The sequence below is a fragment of the Eumetopias jubatus genome, unplaced genomic scaffold (assembly GCF_037043125.1).
Source record: "Eumetopias jubatus isolate StellerSeaLion01/CBP00866 unplaced genomic scaffold, mEumJub1_p1.0 scaffold_12, whole genome shotgun sequence".
NCBI lineage: Eukaryota > Metazoa > Chordata > Mammalia > Carnivora > Otariidae > Eumetopias > Eumetopias jubatus.
In genome coordinates this window covers 47630741-47652357 of record NW_028274818.1, presented here as the reverse complement: position 1 = coordinate 47652357, position 21617 = coordinate 47630741, and the positions used below count along the sequence as shown (strand labels likewise).

General features: G+C 52.8%; 1 protein-coding gene across 1 annotated transcript; it reads left to right on the top strand.

Annotated features, from left to right (window-relative positions):
- The first annotated feature begins 9977 nt into the window (after nt 1-9977).
- On the top strand, nt 9978-11051 carry LOC114222823 (protein FAM163A). Its single transcript, XM_028121480.1, has 2 exons — nt 9978-10070; nt 10641-11051. The coding sequence occupies exons 1-2, from the start codon at nt 9978-9980 to the stop codon at nt 11049-11051; spliced, it is 504 nt and encodes a 167-aa protein (XP_027977281.1).
- Nucleotides 11052-21617: the final 10566 nt, after the last annotated feature.

Sequence of the window (21617 nt, the reverse complement as noted above, 5' to 3'; positions counted from 1 at the left end):
GGGTGCTCAGCCTCATCACCTTTGTGCTCCCGAGGTGGGGCTCAATGCCAGGCTCTGTGCTCAATAACTAGTAGGTAAAGAATAAGCAAGGGGAATGACATAGGTTTTCCATGAGTATCATGTTGAGACACAAAGATCCCAGCAGGAATGCTAGTCAAGGTCATGATCAGGGATCGTAGGGACATGTTGTATCTGAGAGGCAGGTCAAGGCCAGAACGGAAGAGAAAGACAAACTATCTTCACATGAGTTACCTGAGGCATAACTCATATCGGAGCTGGGGTCATGTGTTCTAAGGATCTAGATAGGACCTGCTCAAACCCTCGTCTGCTGAATTAGTCCTTATTGTGTCATCTGCATTCCACCGATGTGCACCCAGGTCTGAGCTCAGCCCCTTCATCTGATTGCCACAAATGAGAAAAAGATCATTCACATTTAGGAATCACCAGCAATTTGAGAGGACAACACAAAAAACATAGAGACCGCCCAGATCTTAAAAGCCGTTTGCACTAACTGCTGGGATTTTTAACTGGCCAAGAGACTCAACAGAGCCCCCGCCCCCCCCCCCCAGTCTCAGCCAATTTTTCTGGATCCCTTTTCTTCCTTATCCCACCCTCTTTGGTCCACCTGTTACCATACACCTGTTACCACCTCAATACATTCTTCTCATTCTGTTGTGTCGAGTGGTCCAGCTCTTACCACATCTACTCCCAAACCTTGGCATGGTCAAGTCATCAAGGGACAAGTGAGAATGAAGGGCTATCCCTTCTGTTGGTGGCACAGAGGACCACAGGGACCCTGAGTCCTTGGAACAACACCCATTCTCTCCAGAAGACGGCATAATTTAAAATAACATCACCCTTCTAGAGGGGAGGGGGCTGGGGGAGGGGCTAGCCTGGTGACGGGTATTAAGGAGGGCACGTTCTGCGTGGAGCACTGGGTGTTATACGCAAACAATGAATCGTGGAACACTGCATCCAAAACTAATGATGGAATGTATGGTGACTAACGTAACAATAAAAAAATAAAAATAAAATAAAATAAATAAAATAACATCACCCTTCCCATCATCCTCCCCATGCAAGGAAAGGTGTGTCGTTTACCTTCATTTTGCAGGTGAACCTCAAGGAGGTCATTATTTGTCCAAAGGCACCCAAGGGAGTATAGAAGAGAGAACCGAAGCCCAAGTCTTGGTACTTCTAACCCTAGTGCTCCTTGCACTGTCCACAGCAGATGAGCCCAGAATGCAAGGCTGTGTGTTGGGATTGCACCCTGCACACAAAACGACTTCCCCATTAGAGCTGGTCATTCCTGTGTCTAGAATGTGCAGAACACCAAGGCAGCTGGAGTGGAGTTTTACGAAGACACAGGATTCCAAGTCTGTGCCCTCAGATGGTCTGTAATCGAATGAAGGAGGCAGAGTACACCCAAAGGGCAGCAGTGTATGAACAAATAGTTACCTGGGGACAGAGAGGGAGGCTCAACAAAAATGTGCGGCATTAAGTACATCACGGAACGCTTCCTGGAGGTGGTAACAGCCCCTTGCTTTCTTTTCTCTTTGTTCACGTTGGACCTCAGGTGCAGAAGGTGAAGTTAATCATATTCCATACATTATCGCTCATCCTGGGCCTGTGCCAGGCCCTTCTCTTGCTTTATATGCTTTTTTCTTTGCTCCTCTCCATGCCATCCTTCTTCCATAGGCACCCATTCTACATTTAATGTGACCCATTTTTTAGTATGTGTTCTTGAAAATGTGAATTATTGATCTGTACGCTTGCATTTTAAATTTATGTAGGCAGTATTAGGCAGCTCGCTCTGTTTTTGGCTTTTTGTTTATTTGTTTTTTACTTAGCGCGGTGCTGAGATTTACTGCTGTTTCTCTGGTCCAGTGCTTTCGACAGTCGCATTATCCTGTGAGATGGCATCTACCTGACTTTGCTTCTCCACTCCCCCATGATGATCACGGAGCTTGCTTCCAGTTCCCTGCACCATAAACAACACAGCAATGCACATCTTTCACACATGACCCCTCACGGATGCGTTGAGAAGTTTGGGGACCTAGACTCGGGAGCAGAATTGCTTCTCGTGGGGGTATGTGCGGACTTAACATGACCATGGACACGGATCTCTCCCTCAGGGGCTGCTCTGGCTTCGCCCCCACCAGCGCTGCCCCTAAATTCCTAGGGTGGCTCCGACCCTGGGCATGAGCCAGCTTTCTAATTTTTGCCGGTCCTTCCGGCGTAAAGTGAGAGCCTACTGTGGTGTCAGTTCGTATTCCTCAGATTAGCCGTGAGTTTGGGCGTCTCTTCACTTTCCTGGTAGCCTCATTCCCCTTACGACAAGTGTCCCTTCTTTCCCTTGCCGATTTGCAAGGATTCCTTGTACGTCCCCGAAGAGACCGCTTTTCAACCGGTGCGTGCGTCTCTGCTGCCCTGGCTGCCCACGGGGGACAGAGGAGCCCATCTGGCTGCCGTTCTTCACACCCTCCTCCCGGGGATATGGGCTTGGGGAGGGCCACGGGCACAGTCGAAGTCCAAGGCACCCCTTCCTCCCCTCTCCTCTGCCGACCTGGTCTGAGGATTGCAGGCTAGGAAGACCGGTAACAGACAAGAAGACCTGTTCTGGGTCTCCCCCGCTGCTAACCAGCTGTGTCAATTTCACGAGTTCATAAATGGTTGGAGGAGGCTTACTTGCCTGGGAAGAAATTGAGATCAGTGGTGCTTAGGCCTCACTCAATTAACCTGTGCTCCTCAGGGGGCTGCGCAGGGAGCAAGGGGCCAGCCAGTCGTTAATTCTTCGTTCTGCTGCCAGCCGTGGCTGTCTTGCCTGCCAGCAACCTGCAGGCAGGGAGAAGGTGGCCCCGCCTCAGTGAGCTGAAGTCACGGACCCCTGGCCTCGGGGGCAGTGGGGCCCTCGCTTCCCAATACATCCTATCCGGGTGGCCTTTCAGTCCCCGCAGCCTCTCGGGGAAGAATGGCCTTTAAGATTCCCCATCCCTGACCTCTTTACCCACCCCACCCCCCATGCAGGGTTGCCACGTCCCTACAGTTCTCCCGCACTCCCCTCTTCCTCCTTCCTCCTGGTCCGCTTGCCCCAAGGACACAGAATCCAGAGCCAGCGTTCTGGGCAGCAGATGATGCCCCAGGCTCTGCGAGGTCACCTACCTCCCCTGCTGCCTACAGCCTGAGATCCTCCCAAAGACTTTCATTCCTACGTCATTTCCTAAAAGGGGCCAGATGGTGAGACTCAGATTCTTGGGCCCCTTCTCTGGAGATGCTGCCTTGGTAGGTCTGGAATCTCTGTTTTTTAACACCTGACTTGGGTGATTGTTACCGTCAAGATAATTTGGAAGACCCTGCTTCAGGGGACACCTTAGCACCTGGTGAAGTAAGTATGGGAGAGACCACAGCCTAATGGCAGGGCCGGGACTGGGGCCGGGGGGCCCCACTCCCAGTGCTCTGCTGCTCTGTCTCTGTCTTGGTGTGTGTGGTTAAGCCAGTCACGTGTCCTCTCTGAACTTGGTTTCTTCATCTAGAAAAGAGATCCTGGGCCAGATCTCTCAGAGTCCTTCCATTTCCACGGATCATTTTTTTCAAAGTAACTGGTAGGTTGAACAAGCATGTTGCATGATTTGTGCTCAACGAACAACTTTGATTTTTTTTTTTCTCTCTTTGAGCATCCCTTTACTTTAGAATGTATTCCGTGGAAGAAACCTTCCCCTGCCCCTAGATAAAAACTTGGGCCAGTCCCATTGCGTGTCACCCACTCTGAGGTGAGAGTCTGTGGTACCTTTCAGCTGTAGCTACAGTCTCAACTGAGAAGTCGGAGTCATTGAATAATTGACACTGTGTGATTCTTCTCCGTGCCAGCTTGGATCTGCTTCGGGCTGGAAGCTGCTGGGGCGGTGTGCTGTGTCCCTCTGCTGTCTCTACTCCCCAACTCCTCCCTTCCTCCCACCACCCCCAAGAGCTCTGTTTCACGAGCTGCCAGATTGAAATGGGGAATTCTTACCGGTTAGAGAGCAGGGGAAGCTTCAGAGGGGCTCTTGCTTTTGTGGATATTTTTTTGTGGGCTTTTTTGAGGTTCCCAGCTGGGCCCCTCTCTCCTGCAGCTCCCTTACCCCAGGCAAACACATCGACCCTGTCCCAGGCAGCTCCTGCAACTCCTTGCTCAGCCCCTGGGCATCTGGATGTCCAGCTCCAGCCTAGTGGACTAGGCTCTTCTCACGCCTCTGGCTGGCCCTCCTGGACAGACTCAGGACAGCCAGTCATTTTCTGCCAGACCCACGGCCCTCCTCCCTTTGGGGGTGGGGGGATTCATGGCTCAGCAACAACTTGCTGAGGGAAATCTTCCACACCAGATCTTTACCAAATTTGTGACCCATCTGTATTTTACAAAGTGGGAGAAAGGTTCCTGGATCCTGAAACAGACTTTTCGACATTCCCATGCATATTCCTCTGCACGTGGCTGGGGAAGAGGGACCTGTCCCAAACTTGCACGTTAGTCTTCTGGTTTCTATCAATTGGCATCTGAATCAAAACTTAGATAGGAAGAGTCTCCTCGGACATCCAGCTATCTATGACTTCCATTTTAACGAGAGTAAGAACATCTTTGAGAAAAGAAAGCCCAAGTGCCCAGAACATTCCAGACCTATCCCAGGCATTTAGGCATAGATCTAGAGGGGAGGTGAAGGCGGGAATGGGTCAACTCTGTAGGTGAACATCTGCTTTTTCAGCTTATCCCAGAGTTCTGCTCCTGGGACCTGCTGAACACTGACAAGTGCCAGGCCTTGAGACATTAGTGTGCCCTTTGACCTCCAGCTTCCGGCTGCTGCAGAGAGCCCATCCCTGTGGAAGGTGGCTCTGTGGATCCAGTTATCAGTTGGGTTCCCTCCCCACTACAAAGACACCCAGCAGGGCCTTCTCGCCTCAGGACAATGAGCAGAGCGAAACCTCACCAGAGAGCTCTCCTCACTCTCCTACTCCCAGTATAAGGCCCAGACTCTCCTGTAGATCAGGTTGAGTGGATATTTAAAGAATTTTCATTTGAAGGGACTCCCAGGAATTAGCCTCCACTGAATTCCTGAATGTCCTGGTAGGACCCTGCTGCCCCCTCCTCCATCAGCACACCAGCGTGAATGTGCTCATCCGACTGTCCTGTTGGCATGTTGTCCTGAGGGAGGTCGGGACTTTGGAGTGAGGGCCAGGAATATGCGGCTGTGGGCGCTGGGAATATGGACGGGCCCAGGGAAGGCTGCAGAAGGGAATGGGAAAGAGGTGCGTGGGGCCAGAGAAAAAAGAGAGAAAGCCGCACAGGCAACAAGGACACGTTTGCCAGGGGATAGACCAGAATTCTCCAGGGGCGTGTGAAAGAGGTAGCTCGACCCCCCTTCCCTGCATTGAGCCTCACTTCCCAGAATGGGCAGAGGCTCGCGCCCAGCGTCCTGCTACCGTGTTGGGCTGTGGGTTCCGGACAATGGCACTGAGCGAAGGAAACAAGAACGGGATGGGATGTGGTCGTATAGGGCCTGTCCTCGCCTTCCTAGGCTGGGGGCCTCAGAGACTGAGGCAGCCATGGAAGCCAACAAACAAGGCCCTTTGGGGGGCATCCACTCAGTCTCGGGGTCTGTCCATCCTCTCGGCCTCCCCCTCCAGCTCTCACTGATCTTCCCCTCTCTTCTCTGGCAGGAACTGATGCCCTTGGCCATGACGCACCCCCAACCTCTATCTGCTCAGGCGCAGCCTGCGTGACCAAGCCGTCGCTGTCCCAGCTGTTTCACGTACGTGTGAGGTGCAGGCTGACCCTCTCCCCCCAGGAGAAGGTGTCTGGTGGGTGGGGAGGGATGTTGGTGGGGAGTGAGGTCCAGAAAGTTGTGGTCACAGAGGGCAGGCCCCAGGAGTCTTTAGTTGGCAATGGGTTTGTCCTCTCTGGCTGCCCTTGGTCCCTGGCTTGGCCACCACGGAGCCCATCTGCCAGGCCCTGGGAGGGAACCTTTTGCTCCTGTCCTTAGGAAGCTCAGCAGAAGGCAGCTTTGGAGGATGGAAACTCCACGGCACTGGCCCTTGGGTCCTGACTCAGACACTTGCTATCTCATGACTTGAGGCAAGTCACTTAAAGGTCCGACTTTCTCTCCTGCATGTGGGGTTTTTGCGTGGTTCAGAGGCGTATCCATTATCTTTTGCTGCATGGTAAACTCCCACAAACTTAGCAGATTGACACAACGCACGCTGACCAGCTCGCAGTGTCTGTGGGTCAGGAATCCAGGCACGGTCCACTGGGTCCACTGTCTCAGGGTCTGTCATCAGCTGCCTTCAAGGTGTCTTGGGGCTTCAGTTTCATCTCAAAGCTTGACTGGGGAAGTACCTGCTTCCGCTCTCACTTCTGTTGATTGTCCAGTTCCATTTAGGTCACTGGACTGAGGGCCAGAGGCCACCCCCTGTCCCTGGGCACATGGGCCTCCCAACACGGCAACTTGCTGCAGCCAAACCAGCAAGGGAAGGAGTTGGCTAGCAAAAAAGTGCTCAGAATGTTATATAATCTATTCACAGAGGTGACATCCCCTCACCTTTGCTGTGTTCTGTTGGTTAGAAGTAAGTCGCAGATGGCACCCCCCACAAGGGAAGGGGAGCACACGAGGCATGACTTCCAAGAGGCAGGGCTCATTTGGGGCCATCTTGGAACCTGCCCGTCCCAGGAGGGGATGGAAATGGAAGCACGTTGTAGACTGTAGAGTGCTCTTTAGATTCAGGCAGCTATTGTGATCATTTGCGTCTAGTTGCAAAGAGAAAATGAACCCACCTGCAATAATAGGAGCCTTTGGATATAGGAATTTAAATGCTAGATTGTACCATGAGTACGGGGTCTGTAGGGAAGGTGGTGGGGACTTGGGCATTGCCCACATGCCCTTTACGAGCGCCTTCTGGGTTTCTGACTGTAAGACCAGATTGCAGCCGACATCTAAAATGTCTGGGCCGTCCTTTCCCCGCAAATAACTGCATTTGAAGGATCTCTTAGAGTTCCCAAGGGGCTCTTGCATATGCGAATCTCGCTTTTCCCTCACAATCGTACTGGTAAGCTGAGTTTTTTGTTAAGCTTTCTTTTACAAGTGAGAAAGGAGGTCAGTCTCCAAGATGGGGTGGCTGCTAAATGGCACAGCTGGGCCTCAGATGGGCCTTCAGATGTGCGCCTCTGCCATGCCTCCCCCCTATTTTCCAGGCCACTTCTGTGGAACCGCTGCATGGTACCCAAAAAGGGGAGGCCAGGCATGGAGGTCAGAAGGAGGGAGGGCTCTGTTCTTAGATAGCTTCCTCATTCCCTGTATCCTAAAACAGGCTAGCATCTCAGGGGGCAAGGCCAAGCCTTGCAGGTAGAGTGAGTCACTGCTGCCTTCAACTCCAGGTCACTCCAAGGGCCTCTCTGTCTCTCACATGGCCCTCCGTTGTGAGCATGCAGGGCAAGCAGGGGAGAGTGACGGCATGTTGTAATGAAGGCACACACATTCTCCCAAGGCTGAAGTTCGTCTCCCACCCACCCCATCCCCCCACAAATGCCCAGTGAATCCCTGAAGCACGGCCCGCCATGCATCTGGGCAAAGTCAGTCAAATTGGACTTGAACAGCGATGCTCAGGTCTGCAAGACGGGATGGGAGCTGAGCGATGCAACTTGCTGCCCCCTGGTGGTGGATCAGAGTCATCACTGTCAGGCCGGTGGACGTGCTGTGCGGCCAGGCCAGAGGGATTAGCAAACACGTTCAGCCCGCGCTGGGTACAATGCTGCAGGGGTAGAAAGCCCTATAGGACACAGCTCCTGATCGCATGGGACTTCTCATGTACTGGAGGAGTCACGATGTTCCCACGTGAAAGCAGACAAGCATCCTACCAAGAGAGGGTTTGGAAAGTGGTCCATGGAAAGGCTTTGCTGTGGGAATCCAGAGAGAGAGCGCCACGATGGGGGAGCCGGGGGTGTCTCTCAGAGCACTGGAGGGTGGGCAGGATCTAAACAGCTGGAGAAAGCGGGCTCATGCAGCCCTTCAGGAACCCCTGTGGCCTCCGAGAGAGTTGAATGCCAATCCTTGCCTGGCTTATAGCCTCTCCCACTTGGTGCCTACCCTACCCGGCCTTTCCAGATTCCTTACGGTTCCTGGAGGCCATCAGGGTATCTCACACACCTGGACTGCTCAGCCTGCCCTCTCCCCTTGTCTACTGGGCAAGCTCCCACTCAGCTTGTAGCACCCAACTCAAGCATAACCTCTTCCAGGGAACTTTCCCCAAGTAGTAGTCGCTCCCTCCTCTGTGTCCCCACAGCTCCTGCTCTGTGTGTCTTAGGCCTTATCATAAGGTATGTTAAGTGTCTTTTCATCACTAGGCTCTGAGCTTCTTAAGAATTGGGTCTGCCTGGTGGACAGAGGCTTCATGGAGGGGGAGAGTGGGAGGTGAGGAGGGGAGATAAGGTGGTGGTGAGCATGCAGGCAGTGGGGCAGGGCAAAGGTGCACGGTGACAGTGAGGGGCAGACGTATCTGGCTGAAGAACAAGGTGCCCCTTCCGCCAGGTGAACACAGCAGGGCCTACAGTTTCCTGAGTGGACTGCCGCTTGCGATCCAGCCCCGCTTGCCCTTTGAGTAATGAACAGCCTACTCTGGTGGAAGCGCTAATGGGGGGGGCATCCATTTGGAAAGAGGGTGATGACTTAGGCTATCACACCAGACGCCAGAGTTTGACATCCCACAGGGACACCTGAGTGACATGTCCGTCAAGCAGCAGTGGGAGGCACAGCCGGAGGCTGACTTGGGAGGTTGTGGGCTTGTCGGTGACAGAGCTCCCAGTGAAGAGGGCAGAGTGGGGGTGGGAAGAGGGGGCTTAGGGACTAATCTAACCCCTGGGGCCTTTTTCAGGGGTAACATTCTTCTTCCAATAGCTCTGTCCCTTTTATTGTCTTGCAGGTCACTGTTCCCTTTACTGAACGTAAGTGCTCACTGTCATTCTTCCTTCAAGATGCCCAGGCTCCTCCCACCCTCCTGCTCCATGGGCACGGCCAGTCTTCGTCCCCATGTGCCTGGGGGGGGAGCTGGGAAGTCCCCATTCAGTGCCCAAGAGGGAGTTTGCCCCAGGCCATAGCTTTACCCCCATTAGCAGGACCATTCTCTAGACTCGCCACCACCATCCAGGAGCCAGAATGCTGCCTGTTGCCCGCACCTTCTGGGCTCACCTTGCCCTCGTCTTCCACAAGAGTTGGAAAGAGAACAGAGATGCTCCCAAAAGGAGTGTGGGTTTGAGCCAGGGCAGAACCAGGTGGAACTTTGGAGGTTCGGACCCTGTCCCCTGCACCTGAGTCCAGGGCTCAATGAGTCCATTGCTGTGTGTGCCCTAGAGGACAGTGATTAAGAGCATGGCCTTTGGGGTGAGCCAGGCTGGGTAGAATCTCAGCCAAACCAGTCGAAGCCACAGTTCATCATGTGTGATACAGGGATAATTAATAACCATCCTGAAAGGTATGTTGAGGATTACCTGAGACAAGCAGGGAGAGCTTAGGGCAGTGCCACAGACTAAGCCCCCAGGAAAGGAAGCTGTTGTCTTTGTGTCTTGGATGGAGCCTCAAGGGTGAGGGCGGGGGGGTTGCTGAGCAGGATGTGAAGAGAAGGAGAATGAGAGAAAGGCACAGCAAGAACCTTTGAAACTGAGCAGAAGCTGAGAGCAGAATGATGCTGTCCGTTAGCGCTCTGCTTCCCCTCTTCCCTCTCGCGGTGGTGCCCCACCCCCCCGCCCCCGGCTTAGGCGGGCCCAGGCCGCAGCCTCGCTCGGTCTTCAGGAAGCCCCTGGCATCTCAGCGCTCGCGGCCCTCCTGTTCCAGCTGCCCTCAGGCTCCCCCCCTGCCTCCAACTGTGTAGAAAGTTCCAGGAGGACCTTCCCGCCCCACGCCCGGTGTGGCTGCCCCTCACCTCTCCGCACACGTCTTTGCAGAGTTTGATGGGGCGTCGGGCGGATGACAGCGGGAACAGTTGTGATCACTGGCGGAATCCTAGCTACGGTCATCCTCCTCTGCATCATTGCCGTCCTGTGTTACTGTAGGCTCCAGGTCAGTCCCCAGGGGCCACCAGCAGACCATGTCCCCAATCTCGGGGCAAAAACTGGAGGCCCACTTCGAGGTGACAAAGCTCAAAGCCATGAGGCGTGGGGGGCTGGGAATCGGGGGTGGCCAGAAGGGAGCCATGCGTCTCTCACATTCTGTACACTTTGGGGTCCCCCAAAGAGGCCGTGCCGGGGAGATATCGGGTCATTGTGTTGTGTCTCTGGCACAGCTGAGATTTTAGGAGTGCTGGGAAGGGGCACCCCTCTGGAGAGGCTAGGAGAAAGCTGCTCCCAGCGACCCCAGCCCTGTCCTCAATGTGGCACGGAGGTCCTGCCTCTCTCAACCACAGCCTGGAGTTAACGCCCTCGGAAGTAGGGGAAGGAGAAGGGAAGGCATTGGTCTGGCAAGGCTGGGAATATACATACTGGTGGAACGTGGGTGTCTGGTGTTGAGTTTCAGTCCCAACACCAAAAAGCTCTCTGCGCAGGGTCTTCGGTGCGCAAGGGGCACGGTGCCTTTGTACACCCGAAGGGGAGCATCTGGCCCTCAGGCATCCCTCCCCCCCTCTCCCCTCAGTATTATTGCTGCAAGAAGAGCAGAGCCGAAGATGCAGACGACGAGGAGGAGGAGGAGCACGACCTGCCCCCACACCCCAGAGGCCCCAGCTGTAATGCCTGCAGCTCCCAAGGCCTGGACGGCCGAGGTGGCCTGGCGCCTCTCACCAGCGAGCCCTGCGGCCAGCCATGTGGGGTGGTGGCCGGCCACTGCACCACCTGCTCCCCATACAGCTCCCCCTTTTACATACGGACGGCTGACATGGTGCCCAATGGGGGCGGAGGCGAGAGGCTCTCCTTCGCTCCTACATACTACAAGGAAGGGGGACCCCCACCCCTCAAGTTGGCAGTGCCCCAGAGTTACCCGGTGACGTGGCCAGGCTCTGGGCGCGAGGTCTTCACCAATCCAAGGGCTATTAGTACAGACGTGTAACCCCCTTCCCCCCTGACCCCTCCACATACCGACGCTGCTGTCCCGGCAGGAACAACGGGGGAGGGGGGCAGCAGGGGACCCCTCCAACAGCCCACAAGGACAATCTCAGTGGTTTTCTTTTGTTTGTTTTGTTTTGTTTTTGTATTTGTTTTTGTTTTTGTTTTTTGGCTTTTCTTGCTCCACAGTGGATTCAAGCTGCCAAGTCATTGAGAACCAGGGCAGGCCCAGAGGTGGGGGCTGGCTGGATGTGTGGGCAGCCGTGCCTCTGTCTGTGCTGGAACGTTCCTCCCCCAGCTCCAGCCCTGCCGCCACCCCTCTTGCTTACCTCGCTCCCCCCAGCTTTGCTGGACTCTGAGCGGAAGAACAGCAGGGAAAGCTAAGCAAAGGCCTTCTTGTGGGGGCCTCCTTGGGCGATGGAAGGAGAAAGGGGACTGAGGGCGCAGGGAGAGGTGAGAGATAAGGCACTGCGAATCTGAGAAGGGAGAGGAAGGTGTTCCCCCTCTTCGGGACCCGCTTGCTAAAACGAATCCGAATCTGAGACCCAGTTCACAAGCTAGTTTTTTTGTATGTGATGATCATGGGGACTGCAGTCCCTGTCGCTGCTCCAATATGGATATTGATTCTGGAACCCGCTACGTTCCCCTTCCTCGTGGGACACACTGAGTGGACTCGGAAGGCCGTGGCCTAAGGTTATTTGTGGGGAATGCACCGAAAAGGGAAGCCTAATCTTGTCTCCCCCCAAATCCTCTTTCTCTGCCTCTGGAACCAGCTGCCCCTGCTGGAGAACCTTGTTGAAGTTTTGTTACGGAGTCTGAGCAGCTTGGCGGATGACACCTTCTTGCTGATGGTCTCTGGGGCCCCGGTCTGCCACCCTGAGCGCTGCATGGGGGAGCAGTGCTGTGAGGGTGCGTGTGTTCTCAGGTGGGCACACACCTGTCACCACCCGCACACGTCACACACCAGGGGCTTTGCGGTCTCTGGGAGCTGCAGAGTGGAAGGGGCTCTGATGTACGGACTAGAAAGGGAAATCTGACCCTCAGACAGCATGAGTGGAAGATGATTAAGGTAGCTAGTCCCCTAGCAAGCAGCTGGCTGGTGCAGGGGGAGCCTGCTGTCTCCGGGGGACAATGCTGCAGCATTGAAGCCATGTACCCCCTTTAGAGGCCCAGCCTTCTACTTGGGCCTCCAGCAGCATCATCATAGAGCTGGACGACTTCACTGCACCGGGGACAGCGGCCCCCACTCCTGGATTCCATGCTTGCCGCCCTCCCTCCGCTGTACCCCCCCAGCCCCCCAGTCTCCAGTGAGGGCCTGTTACTTGCCCGAGCCCAGCCCTCCCTTCCCACGTAGAACTCCGCTGTGGCCCAATGCCATTTGAGGAAGTGCACCTGATGAGTTTTCCAGTTGCCTCTACACTAAGGGGGTGGCCGCTCCCCCTTCTAAGGACATACATAACCCCCAGCACTTCTGAGTCACCGCATGCCGCAGAGGGTGGGGCAGGGAAAGTGCTCGCCCCTTGGCGGAAAGCGTGATTTTGCATTTGAGAAAGGGCCAGGTGCATCTGGGAGAGGGGAGGGGAGGAGAGGATTCACCACACCTCCTGTTTCACTTTGTCTGAGCACTTGTCACCTTGCATCTCAGCTGTAATTAGGGCACACCCGGTGAAGAATCAGGGGACCTGGGGTCTGGTCACACTGAAGTCACTCGTTAGCTCTAGGACCAGTCATTTATCTTCTCTGAGACCCCATATTCTCCAGGAAAAGGAGACCTGCCCAGACGGTCCCTAAGAAACAGCCAGGACTTCCTGAAAAGATCTGCCGGCCACACTGCTTTTCCTTGCCCAAGTCCTGGCAGGGGCTAGATGCACTTGCCAATGGCCTGATCCAGTGCACGTGGATGTGTGTTGAGGACTGAGCCACCACCGTGAAATACAGGTTTAGCTTGCAAAACAATTTTAATTGTTCGGTGAAAAGCAAACACGTTTGTCTGATTCTCCTCCTGGGGCATCTCAGACAGTAACAGGTCCTTATAGCAGGAGGCAGCTCTAAGCAGGGTGTCATGAGATCTGCCTCCCAGTCCAGAGGCACCGGTGTGGGACAGCAACTTTAACATGCGCCATCCCATTGCCCGTCCTTATTGGGCCAAGCGCACCCCCCTTGCCACGAGCTGCTGGGTCTGACAGCTGTTTTGGCCTCCTGACGACCAGCCCTTGTGCCTTGCTGCCCAGGAATTCCACAGCTGATCAGCCACAGCAAGGGTGGTGGCTCCTCACCAAAACATAATGACATTGTTCCTCTTGCCTTTGGCGAAATCAAGACAGCCCTGTCGGCTATCACCTGCTTCTGGCTCTGATCTATTGAGGTCCCTGAATGAAAAGCATCTTAAACAGTCCCCTGTCATCCTGTAGCTTTCCCAGCCTAGATCTTGTCAACACATTGAAATCTGGGCTTGGGGACACTGGAGAGGTGATGGGCCACGGCTCTCCCCTACACACCCCCACAGCGTGCAGGGCACAGTCTCCGGATTGCCTGTCCATCCCCCTGTCGCGGGGAGGGCCTTACCTACAGAAGAGGAAGCTCACCCATTCAACTGCGCCGCACACTTCGTCTCTGTGGAGTCTGTCCCATGGGACACTGTCTGGACACTTTTCAAATCGTACCCTAACAGGAAGAGAAGGAGAAGAAGCTGGGAACACTTTCCTGTCTGCCGTCTTGTCTCCACCTCCACGTCACCGCTCTTGCTACAGATTTCCCATCCTGCATCTTTGATAACTTGGAGTCACAACCAAGTGAATGTCCAAATAAATGAGGAATTTGAAGTAGAAATCCCACAGAATCCTCTGTTATTCACCCGAGGAGGGGGCAGCCAGGCATGGTTTTAAGAGCGAATGCTCCTTTTTATTTCCCAGAATGTCCACTGTCACCACCAAAATCTACCAGCTTCTTCTCCCCTCCTGCTTCCACACTAACAGGTCCCATCCGCCATGTTGCCTCCATCAGAGCTCACGCCCAGGGAAGATGGGTTGTTTGTTGGGAAAGGGGACGTGAAGTGTAGTTGCTGCCGCCCCTGAGGTGAAGTGGCCCAGCCCCCTGCAGGGAGCCTCACTGGGGAGCAGCCCAGGCTTCAGCCCTGCTCCCTGCCCCCCTCACCATCCAGGCCTGTGGTAGCCCCACCTGTAGTTCTGGGTTAAATCACCAACCCTCTGAAGCCCGAGGAGACCTGAGCAGAGCGTTACACAGCCAGCCCTTGCATGTTGGGAGGGGACAGAAGAGGAGTTTGGGGACCAGATCCTCTCTGCCAGACCAGGAGAGGAAGGGAATGTATGTGTGAAAGGGAGCATCCAGGGGAGATGAGGATGAGGGTGGATCTGTGTGGGGGCCCATGCGTGGGTCTGAGAGAGACAGAGACACCCTCTGCCCATCTCAGGGCCACTGTGAGCCCTGATTACAGCTGGGTGGGCAGTGGGCAGCTCTGCCCCTGTAGGCCTTCTGGGAGTCCCATAGGGCACAACTTCACCCTCAGCCCTGGTGGCCCTTGGCCACAGTTCTGTCACTGGTTGTCTGCTGGGAACAGAAACCCTGAAGCTGATCTCTGTCATCACCATACACACCCCAACCTCAAGCCATCCCCTCCCCTGCGAAGTGGCTCAGGCCCACTCCACCCCCAACCTCTCACCCGGCATCTCTGTGAGGTGGGGCTGCCCCCATATCTTTCTGCAGCCCCAGGCGATGGGTGGGGGTCACAGCCCTGCCCCCATTCTTCTCCTGGGTAACACCTGAGCACCTTCAGCTCAGCCCCAGGCCTCAGGTCTTACTGCACCTTCCATGCCCAAATGGGTAGGGAAGGGAAGACAGGAGCAGTGATCAAGATCACAGGCCCATCACCCCAAATCCCATGGGCTTCTCTAACCAACACAGCCCTTGGTACCCTTGACACCATCAGCCCCATGAGCTGCATCATGCCAATACAGATCTTCAAAACCTTACCCTGTCCCTGAGGTTTCTCCAGGGGCTTCAGAGAAAAGCTGTTTCCATCCCATTTTCTAGACTCAGGTTTACAAGTGCTGCTCAGAGGTCACTGATCGTTTTCCAAAAAAGAGGGCCAAACCATCAGTATCTAAGGCCGAGGGCTCCTGACAGCACAGCAACAAGACAAAGCATAACCAGGAGCTCCCCCCAGCCCTACACTCACAATGGAAATGGTCCACAATCCTTGAACTTTGGGCACTGACTTAAGCACGTCCCAGACAACAGTGACAAGGACAGCTAGCACCCCTTCTTCCCTCCTTAGCCTGGTCCACGCTCCTCCTCTCTCCTCCCTGTCCGGCTACCTTCTCCACTGAGCCCCCCAGCTCCAGTAACCATCCCCTCTCCACTGGCTAGCGTTTCCCTCTGTGGAGAACCCAGTAGCACACAAGCTCTTAATATACACTCCTGCACCAGGCTTCTGGGCATCCCTTCACAGTGTGTCTCAGGGTGCCCAGCACACAGCACCCTCCAGACTACCCCCCAGCTCAGAGTCAGGAGCTAGTGACAATAAATGAGGAGGAACTCAAAAGAGAAAAATCAAGAATCGAGAATTTTAAATAAGGGCAAAAAATGGTAATATAAGATGTGCCTGAGCTAGACATTGGAAGGTACATAAAAAAAAAAAAAAAAAACCCTAATGAAAATGCTTTCCTTTTGGGAAGGAGGGGGGAATCAATGAGATGAGGGCAGAAATAAAACTTCAGTGTGTGCCTGGTTATATTATTGTGCGTTTTGTGACTCTACATCTTGAAAAGATTTTTTTTTCTGAGTCAGAGTATACTAACACTGTGCCTGAGAATAGTGCATGCTGGGTAGTCACATGCAGCGGCGTGGGCCCTCCAGGGACCCTCCCCTGGCAAAGGGCCTTCTCCACTACAGGTGTGGAGCAATTCTCTCCCCATCAGGTCAATGGCTGGAAGACCAGAGGGAAAGCAATGTCAGCCAGCAGAGGTTCATATCGTATAATTTTTTTTGCAGTTTTTTTTGTTGTGGTAAAATATATACATAACAGAACATTTGTAATTTTCACCATTTTGAGGTGTATGACTCAGTGGCATTAATTACATTCACAAGCTTGTGCCTCCATCACCAGTGTGTCCAAAGCCCCAAACAGAACCTCTGTGACCATTCATGTTTGAATTATTTTTAACAGCTATGTTTTATCTTTGAATGAAAACCAAGCTTTCAGGGAGGGCCTGGCTCCCTGTCCAGCCAGAAGCTGAGGGCTTAGCAAACCAGTAGGAAGGCAGGGTGTTGAGCGATCCTCACTTTCCTTCTCCCACGATGGACTTTCCTAAACAAAAGCTGTCTTCAAGGAAACTCCAAAGGTAAGTGTGTTGGAATGCAACTTTGCCAGCCTATCTTGGGGGAAATGTGGGGGGAGGCCTGGGCGGGCAGCATATTTTAAGATTTGGACAGTGGAGAGAATGAACCAGCTGGGAGGGCACGAGGGCAGGCCCCGTAGCCTTCTGGACAGCCGACCTTGCTGCACGGGGCCTGCTCCGCTGAGCAGCCACCTGTCCCTTCATGGTTCTCACCCTGCCGCAGCAGGTGGAGCACTGGCCACAGAGAGGGGAGGGAGAGGGGGTGGGGAAGGTGAGCAAACCAGGCTCACACTAGTATCGCCAGGCTCCACCCCCCAGGGACTCAACCAAACTGATCTGTTTGAATGCACACGGGGTTTATGAGCCCCCTGGGATTCAATGTAAATGTGTGTGCATCAGACATCCAAAAACGGTTCCTGCAAGGGCGCCTGGGTGGCTCAGTAGATTAAGCATCGAACTCTTGATTTTGGCTCAGGTCGTGATCTCAGGGTCGTGAGATCGAGCCCCTCAGCTGGCTCATGCTCAGCAGGCTCATGCTCAGCGGGAAAGCCTGCTTGGGATTCTCTCTTTCGTTTTTCCTTCTCCTTCTGCGCGCACACCACTCCCCCCCAACACACACAGGAGTGCTCTCTTTCTCTTTTTCCACACAAAAAAGGGGGAATCCCTGCTGCCCCCACCAAAAAAAGGTAAAACAACAACAACACCAAGAATTTTCTCACCTGGAATGACTTTTCAATTACAACTTCCACCCCACACACCCATCTCCACCAGTGCAAATTTCGCCTGTCCTTCAAACCTTTTCCACGATTCAACGTTTTACTCCTCTGCCAACCCTTGCAGTAAACTCTCCCTTTTTCTGGTTAACCCAAACATCCTATCTCTACCTCCCTGTGGCATTCTAGGTTGGAGCGCTGATACTTGGTGGGCCCTTTATCTCCTCGGTAGACAGAATGTTCGTGGAGGGCTGGATTCATCACTGCATGAGCCCCAGCACCCAGCACAGTGCTCAGCACATGGTTTGCAGTCGGCCAAAGTCTAATAAAGGAAGGACGATGCATTTTCCCCTTTCATTAGGCCATTCTTAATATTTAAAAAAAGACAGGTGTATTCAGAAGGAGAGAGAAAGAACTAGAACAATACCATAAATACAAGTGGACTAGAAAAATTTGAGTGCAGGGAGAAAAGAATGCCCCTTTGTTCCCTTTATGCATGTCTTTGAAGCGGCTTTAGGTTACAACATTTGAGAAGATGAAATACAGGGCTTTATTTATACTGAAGCGCATGACTATGGCAGAGATGTAATGAGGCTGTAGTCTGAACCCCTGGAGAGAATGGTTCCGTGGCCAGTTGCAACGGAGTGGGTAACGGGCATCTGAGTAAGGTCCTAGGCTGCCCGAAGGGGAGCATACCTGGGACAGCTCTCAGAGCTGATCCGGAGCGCGAAGTTCAGACCATTCAAAGCCACACTCCTTCCGTAACATCTGAGTTTTCCGGTTTCTCTATCACCTCCTTGCTAAGCTCCATCTCTTTTGGAATTTGCTCAGCAACCAGTACCAACCCTAACAAAATTAGCTGGTTATTTAGTGGTTCTTCCAGTGTGAAGCTCCCCCAGATCAACTCATGCAAAACCACCCCGCCACGCCTCTTGCTTCCATACCCAGCTGGGAGACAGTGGGAATCTAATGGCACCGATCTGCCACTCAAGGCTCGGCTTTTCTTGGATGCACATTTTTCAGGAGTCCCAGACTGACCGGGTAGAGTGGTGTCTACCCCTGTGGTGCCTCTCAAAGGCCTTGGCTTTGAAACAGGACCACTGTTGCTGCTCAAAGCTCTCTGAGCTGGCTGGGCAAGGCTGCAAACACATAAAGCCATGGCTATTTCCCAGGACTTGGCACGGTGAGGACAGTCTCCTCCTGGTACAGCAGTAGCAAGAGTAGCTCTGTCCTTTAAGTGGGAGCATGGGAAGCAAGCACGCATGTGTGCAAACTGGGACCCATGTCTAGACACTGTTCCCAGCCTACCTCCCAGAGACTGCAGGGAGCACCCCTCCTCTAGCTCCACATCAGGCTCTGCTCCTAGGCCTTCCCTGCCTGGAAGCTCTGCTCAGCCTGCCTCATCTGCTCCTCACCCCATAGAGGCCCTCAGCCCTGTCTGGTAGCACCAAAGCTGCCCTACTTGCTGCCCACACCCCTGGTAGTGCCCGGATTGGCCGTCGCCTGGAGGGCTGATTTGGCTCTTGGGACGTGGGCAGCAGAAGACTGAGCTCGTGAGGGAGGGGGACAGGACCTGTGAATCACATGGGTAGAAGGACCGAGTGAACACCCGAGTGAGGCTTCCCTTCCAGGGTCTCCTTTAGCCCCTTCTCCAAGCGCCCCGCTGGGCTGCTGGTCCCATGGTCTCAGGGCTTTAGAGAGTAAGCATGACAAATGCTTACACACCCGGGTGTGCACGGGGCTGGACTCTGTGAAACAAGTCCAGAGTGCTGATAAAGCCACCGATTGGGGCAAACAGCAATCTTTCATATCATAGGATAGTTCAACAGTAGTTTCTTTTACTTATTTATTTAACTTTAAAACATTGAGATATAAGTGACCTAGAGTGTTATATTAGTTTTAGCTGTACGACATAACGATTTGATATCTGTATATATTGCAAAATGATCACCACAGTAAGTTTAGTTAATATCCACCACCACATATAGGTATAACTTTGTTGTTGCTGTATCGTGATGAGCCTTTTGAGATCTACTCCCTTAGCGACTTTCCACAGTATTGTTACCATGCTGATCCCCGTGACTTGTTCATCTTATAACTTGAAGTTTTACCTTGTCAAAGTTGATGACAATTTAAGTTTGGATGTAAATCTCTACATTTTTACCCTCCTCCTGCCCCCCCCCCCCCCGTCTATGTTTTGCTATCACAGTAGGTTCTTTTAAATACTGTGTTTCTCTAGTTCAACAGCGGACTAGGGCTCGGGATCTTGGGTCTGGTCTCAGTTTTGCGGTGACAACCACATGGCCTTAGATGGTCACTGAGTTCCTCAGTTTCCCCATCTATAAAATGAGGGGTTTTGGCTATATGACCACGGGGACCATTTTATTTTAGTATTTCATGCCTTCCTTTCCCTACAACTTCTTGACTTAGAGGCTTCCCGGCAAAGAAACTTAAAGCCAAAGTGTAAAGAGCCTATTGGTTGTTCAAGCGTTGGGGAGGTCATCCGAGTGCCATGAGCTGGACCCTGGCACTTGGAGGCTCCTCACCCTGTACCCTGTCCTTGGAATGTGGGTTTGGCTTGTCTTTCCAGATCCCAGAGGCTGTTCCCCAAGGACAGAGCCTTGAGATGGTGATGTTGTGTTGAGACCCTCTGGATGGTATACGTGACTGAACTCAGTTAAGAGCTCTGTATACACTTTTAAGGTGTGCAGGATTCTACTGGTCTTGCTGCCATCCTCCCCTCCCCCCACCCCAAAACAAGCCTCATTTGTAAATTCTCTGCTTATTACACCTGCCGCCTGCCAATCTACATGGCTGCCTCTTTCTTTGGTCTCTCCCCGCCCTCTGCCTACAGGGGCGGGTTTCAGATTACACCCGGGAAGCTCCCAAGATGCTTGGGAATTGACACCAAGTCCATTCCAATGAAGTCAGAACATTCCAGTAAAGACAAAATAACTCAATTGCCAGAAATCTGACTTGGGTGTAACTTTCAGGGATCTGGGTGTGGAAATAAAGTTACATAGTCAGTTAAGTGGCCTGCAACGATCACTCCCTCGGTTCCCTCTGTGGCTGAGTCCACAGCTTCAACCATTCAATCCAACTCCTACTCCAAGGGTGAACCAAGTGTGTGTGAGTTGAGATACACAGGAAGGCCAAGAGTGCACAGATTTTGAAAACACAAATTAGAGAGTAGGGCTAATATAGGCAGAACTGTTCAGTCAACTAACATTTGCTGGGAACTCTGCACCAGGTGCTAAGCAGGTGTTAGGGAACGATAAATGAAAAGCGCACACCTGCCCGCAAGGGATTTATACTCTGGGACAGAAAATGAACACACATTTCCAAAGGTGGAATCTGTCCAGGTATCTGCTTGCCCTGGACTAAAATACAAAAGTCTGGTGTCCTCAGAGCAGCAGGAGCAGAGACGATGGGTCCCTCAGCCTGCCAGGTGTGGCATAATTACCTTAGGAAGTTGATCCTAGCCTCAGCACTTCTTTCCTATCAGATTCGGTCCTCAGCTTAGAGAGAGAGAGACAGAGAGATTGCCAAGAAGGGCGTCTAAGTCCGTTCAGACACTGTAACAAATAACCATAGGCCTCTGGCTTCAACAAAAACATTTATTTATTTTTTTAAATTTTTTTATTGTTATGTTTATCACCATACATTACATCATTAGTTTTTGATGTAGTCTTCCATGATTCATTGTTTGTGCATAACACCCAGTGCTCCACTCAGAACGTACCCTCTTTAATACCCATCACCAGGCTAACCCATCCCCCCACCCCCCTCCCCTCTAGAACCCTCAGTTTGTTTTTCAGAGTCCATCGTCTCTCATGGTTCGTCTCCCCCTCCAACTTACTCCACTTCATTCTTCCCCTCCTGCTATCTTCTTCTCCTTTTTTTTTCCTAACATATGTTGCATTATTTGTTTCAGCAGTACAGATCTGTGATTCAACAGTCTTACACAATTCACAACGCTCACCATAGCACATACCTTTCCCAATATCTATCACCCAGCCACCCCCTCCCTCCCACCCCCCACCACTCCAGCAACCCTCAGTTTGTTTCCTGAGATTAAGAATTCCTCATATCAGTGAGGTCATATGATACATGTCTTTCTCTGATTGACTTATTTCACTCAGCATAACACCCTCCAGTTCCATCCACGTCGTTGCAAATGGCAAGATCTCATTCCTTTTGATGGCTGCATAATATTCCATTGTGTATATATACCACTTCTTCTTTATCCATTCATCTGTCGATGGACATCTAGGCTCTTTCCACAGTTTGGCTATTGTGGACATTGCTGCTATAAACATTGGGGTGCACGTACCCATTCGGATCCCTACATTTGTATCTTTCTGGTAAAAACCCAGTAGTGCAATGGCTAGATTGTATGGTAGCTCTATTTTCAACTTTTTGAGGAACCTCCATACTGTTTTCCAGACTGGTTGCACCAGCTTGCATTCCCACCAACAGTGTAGGAGTGTTCCCTGTTAG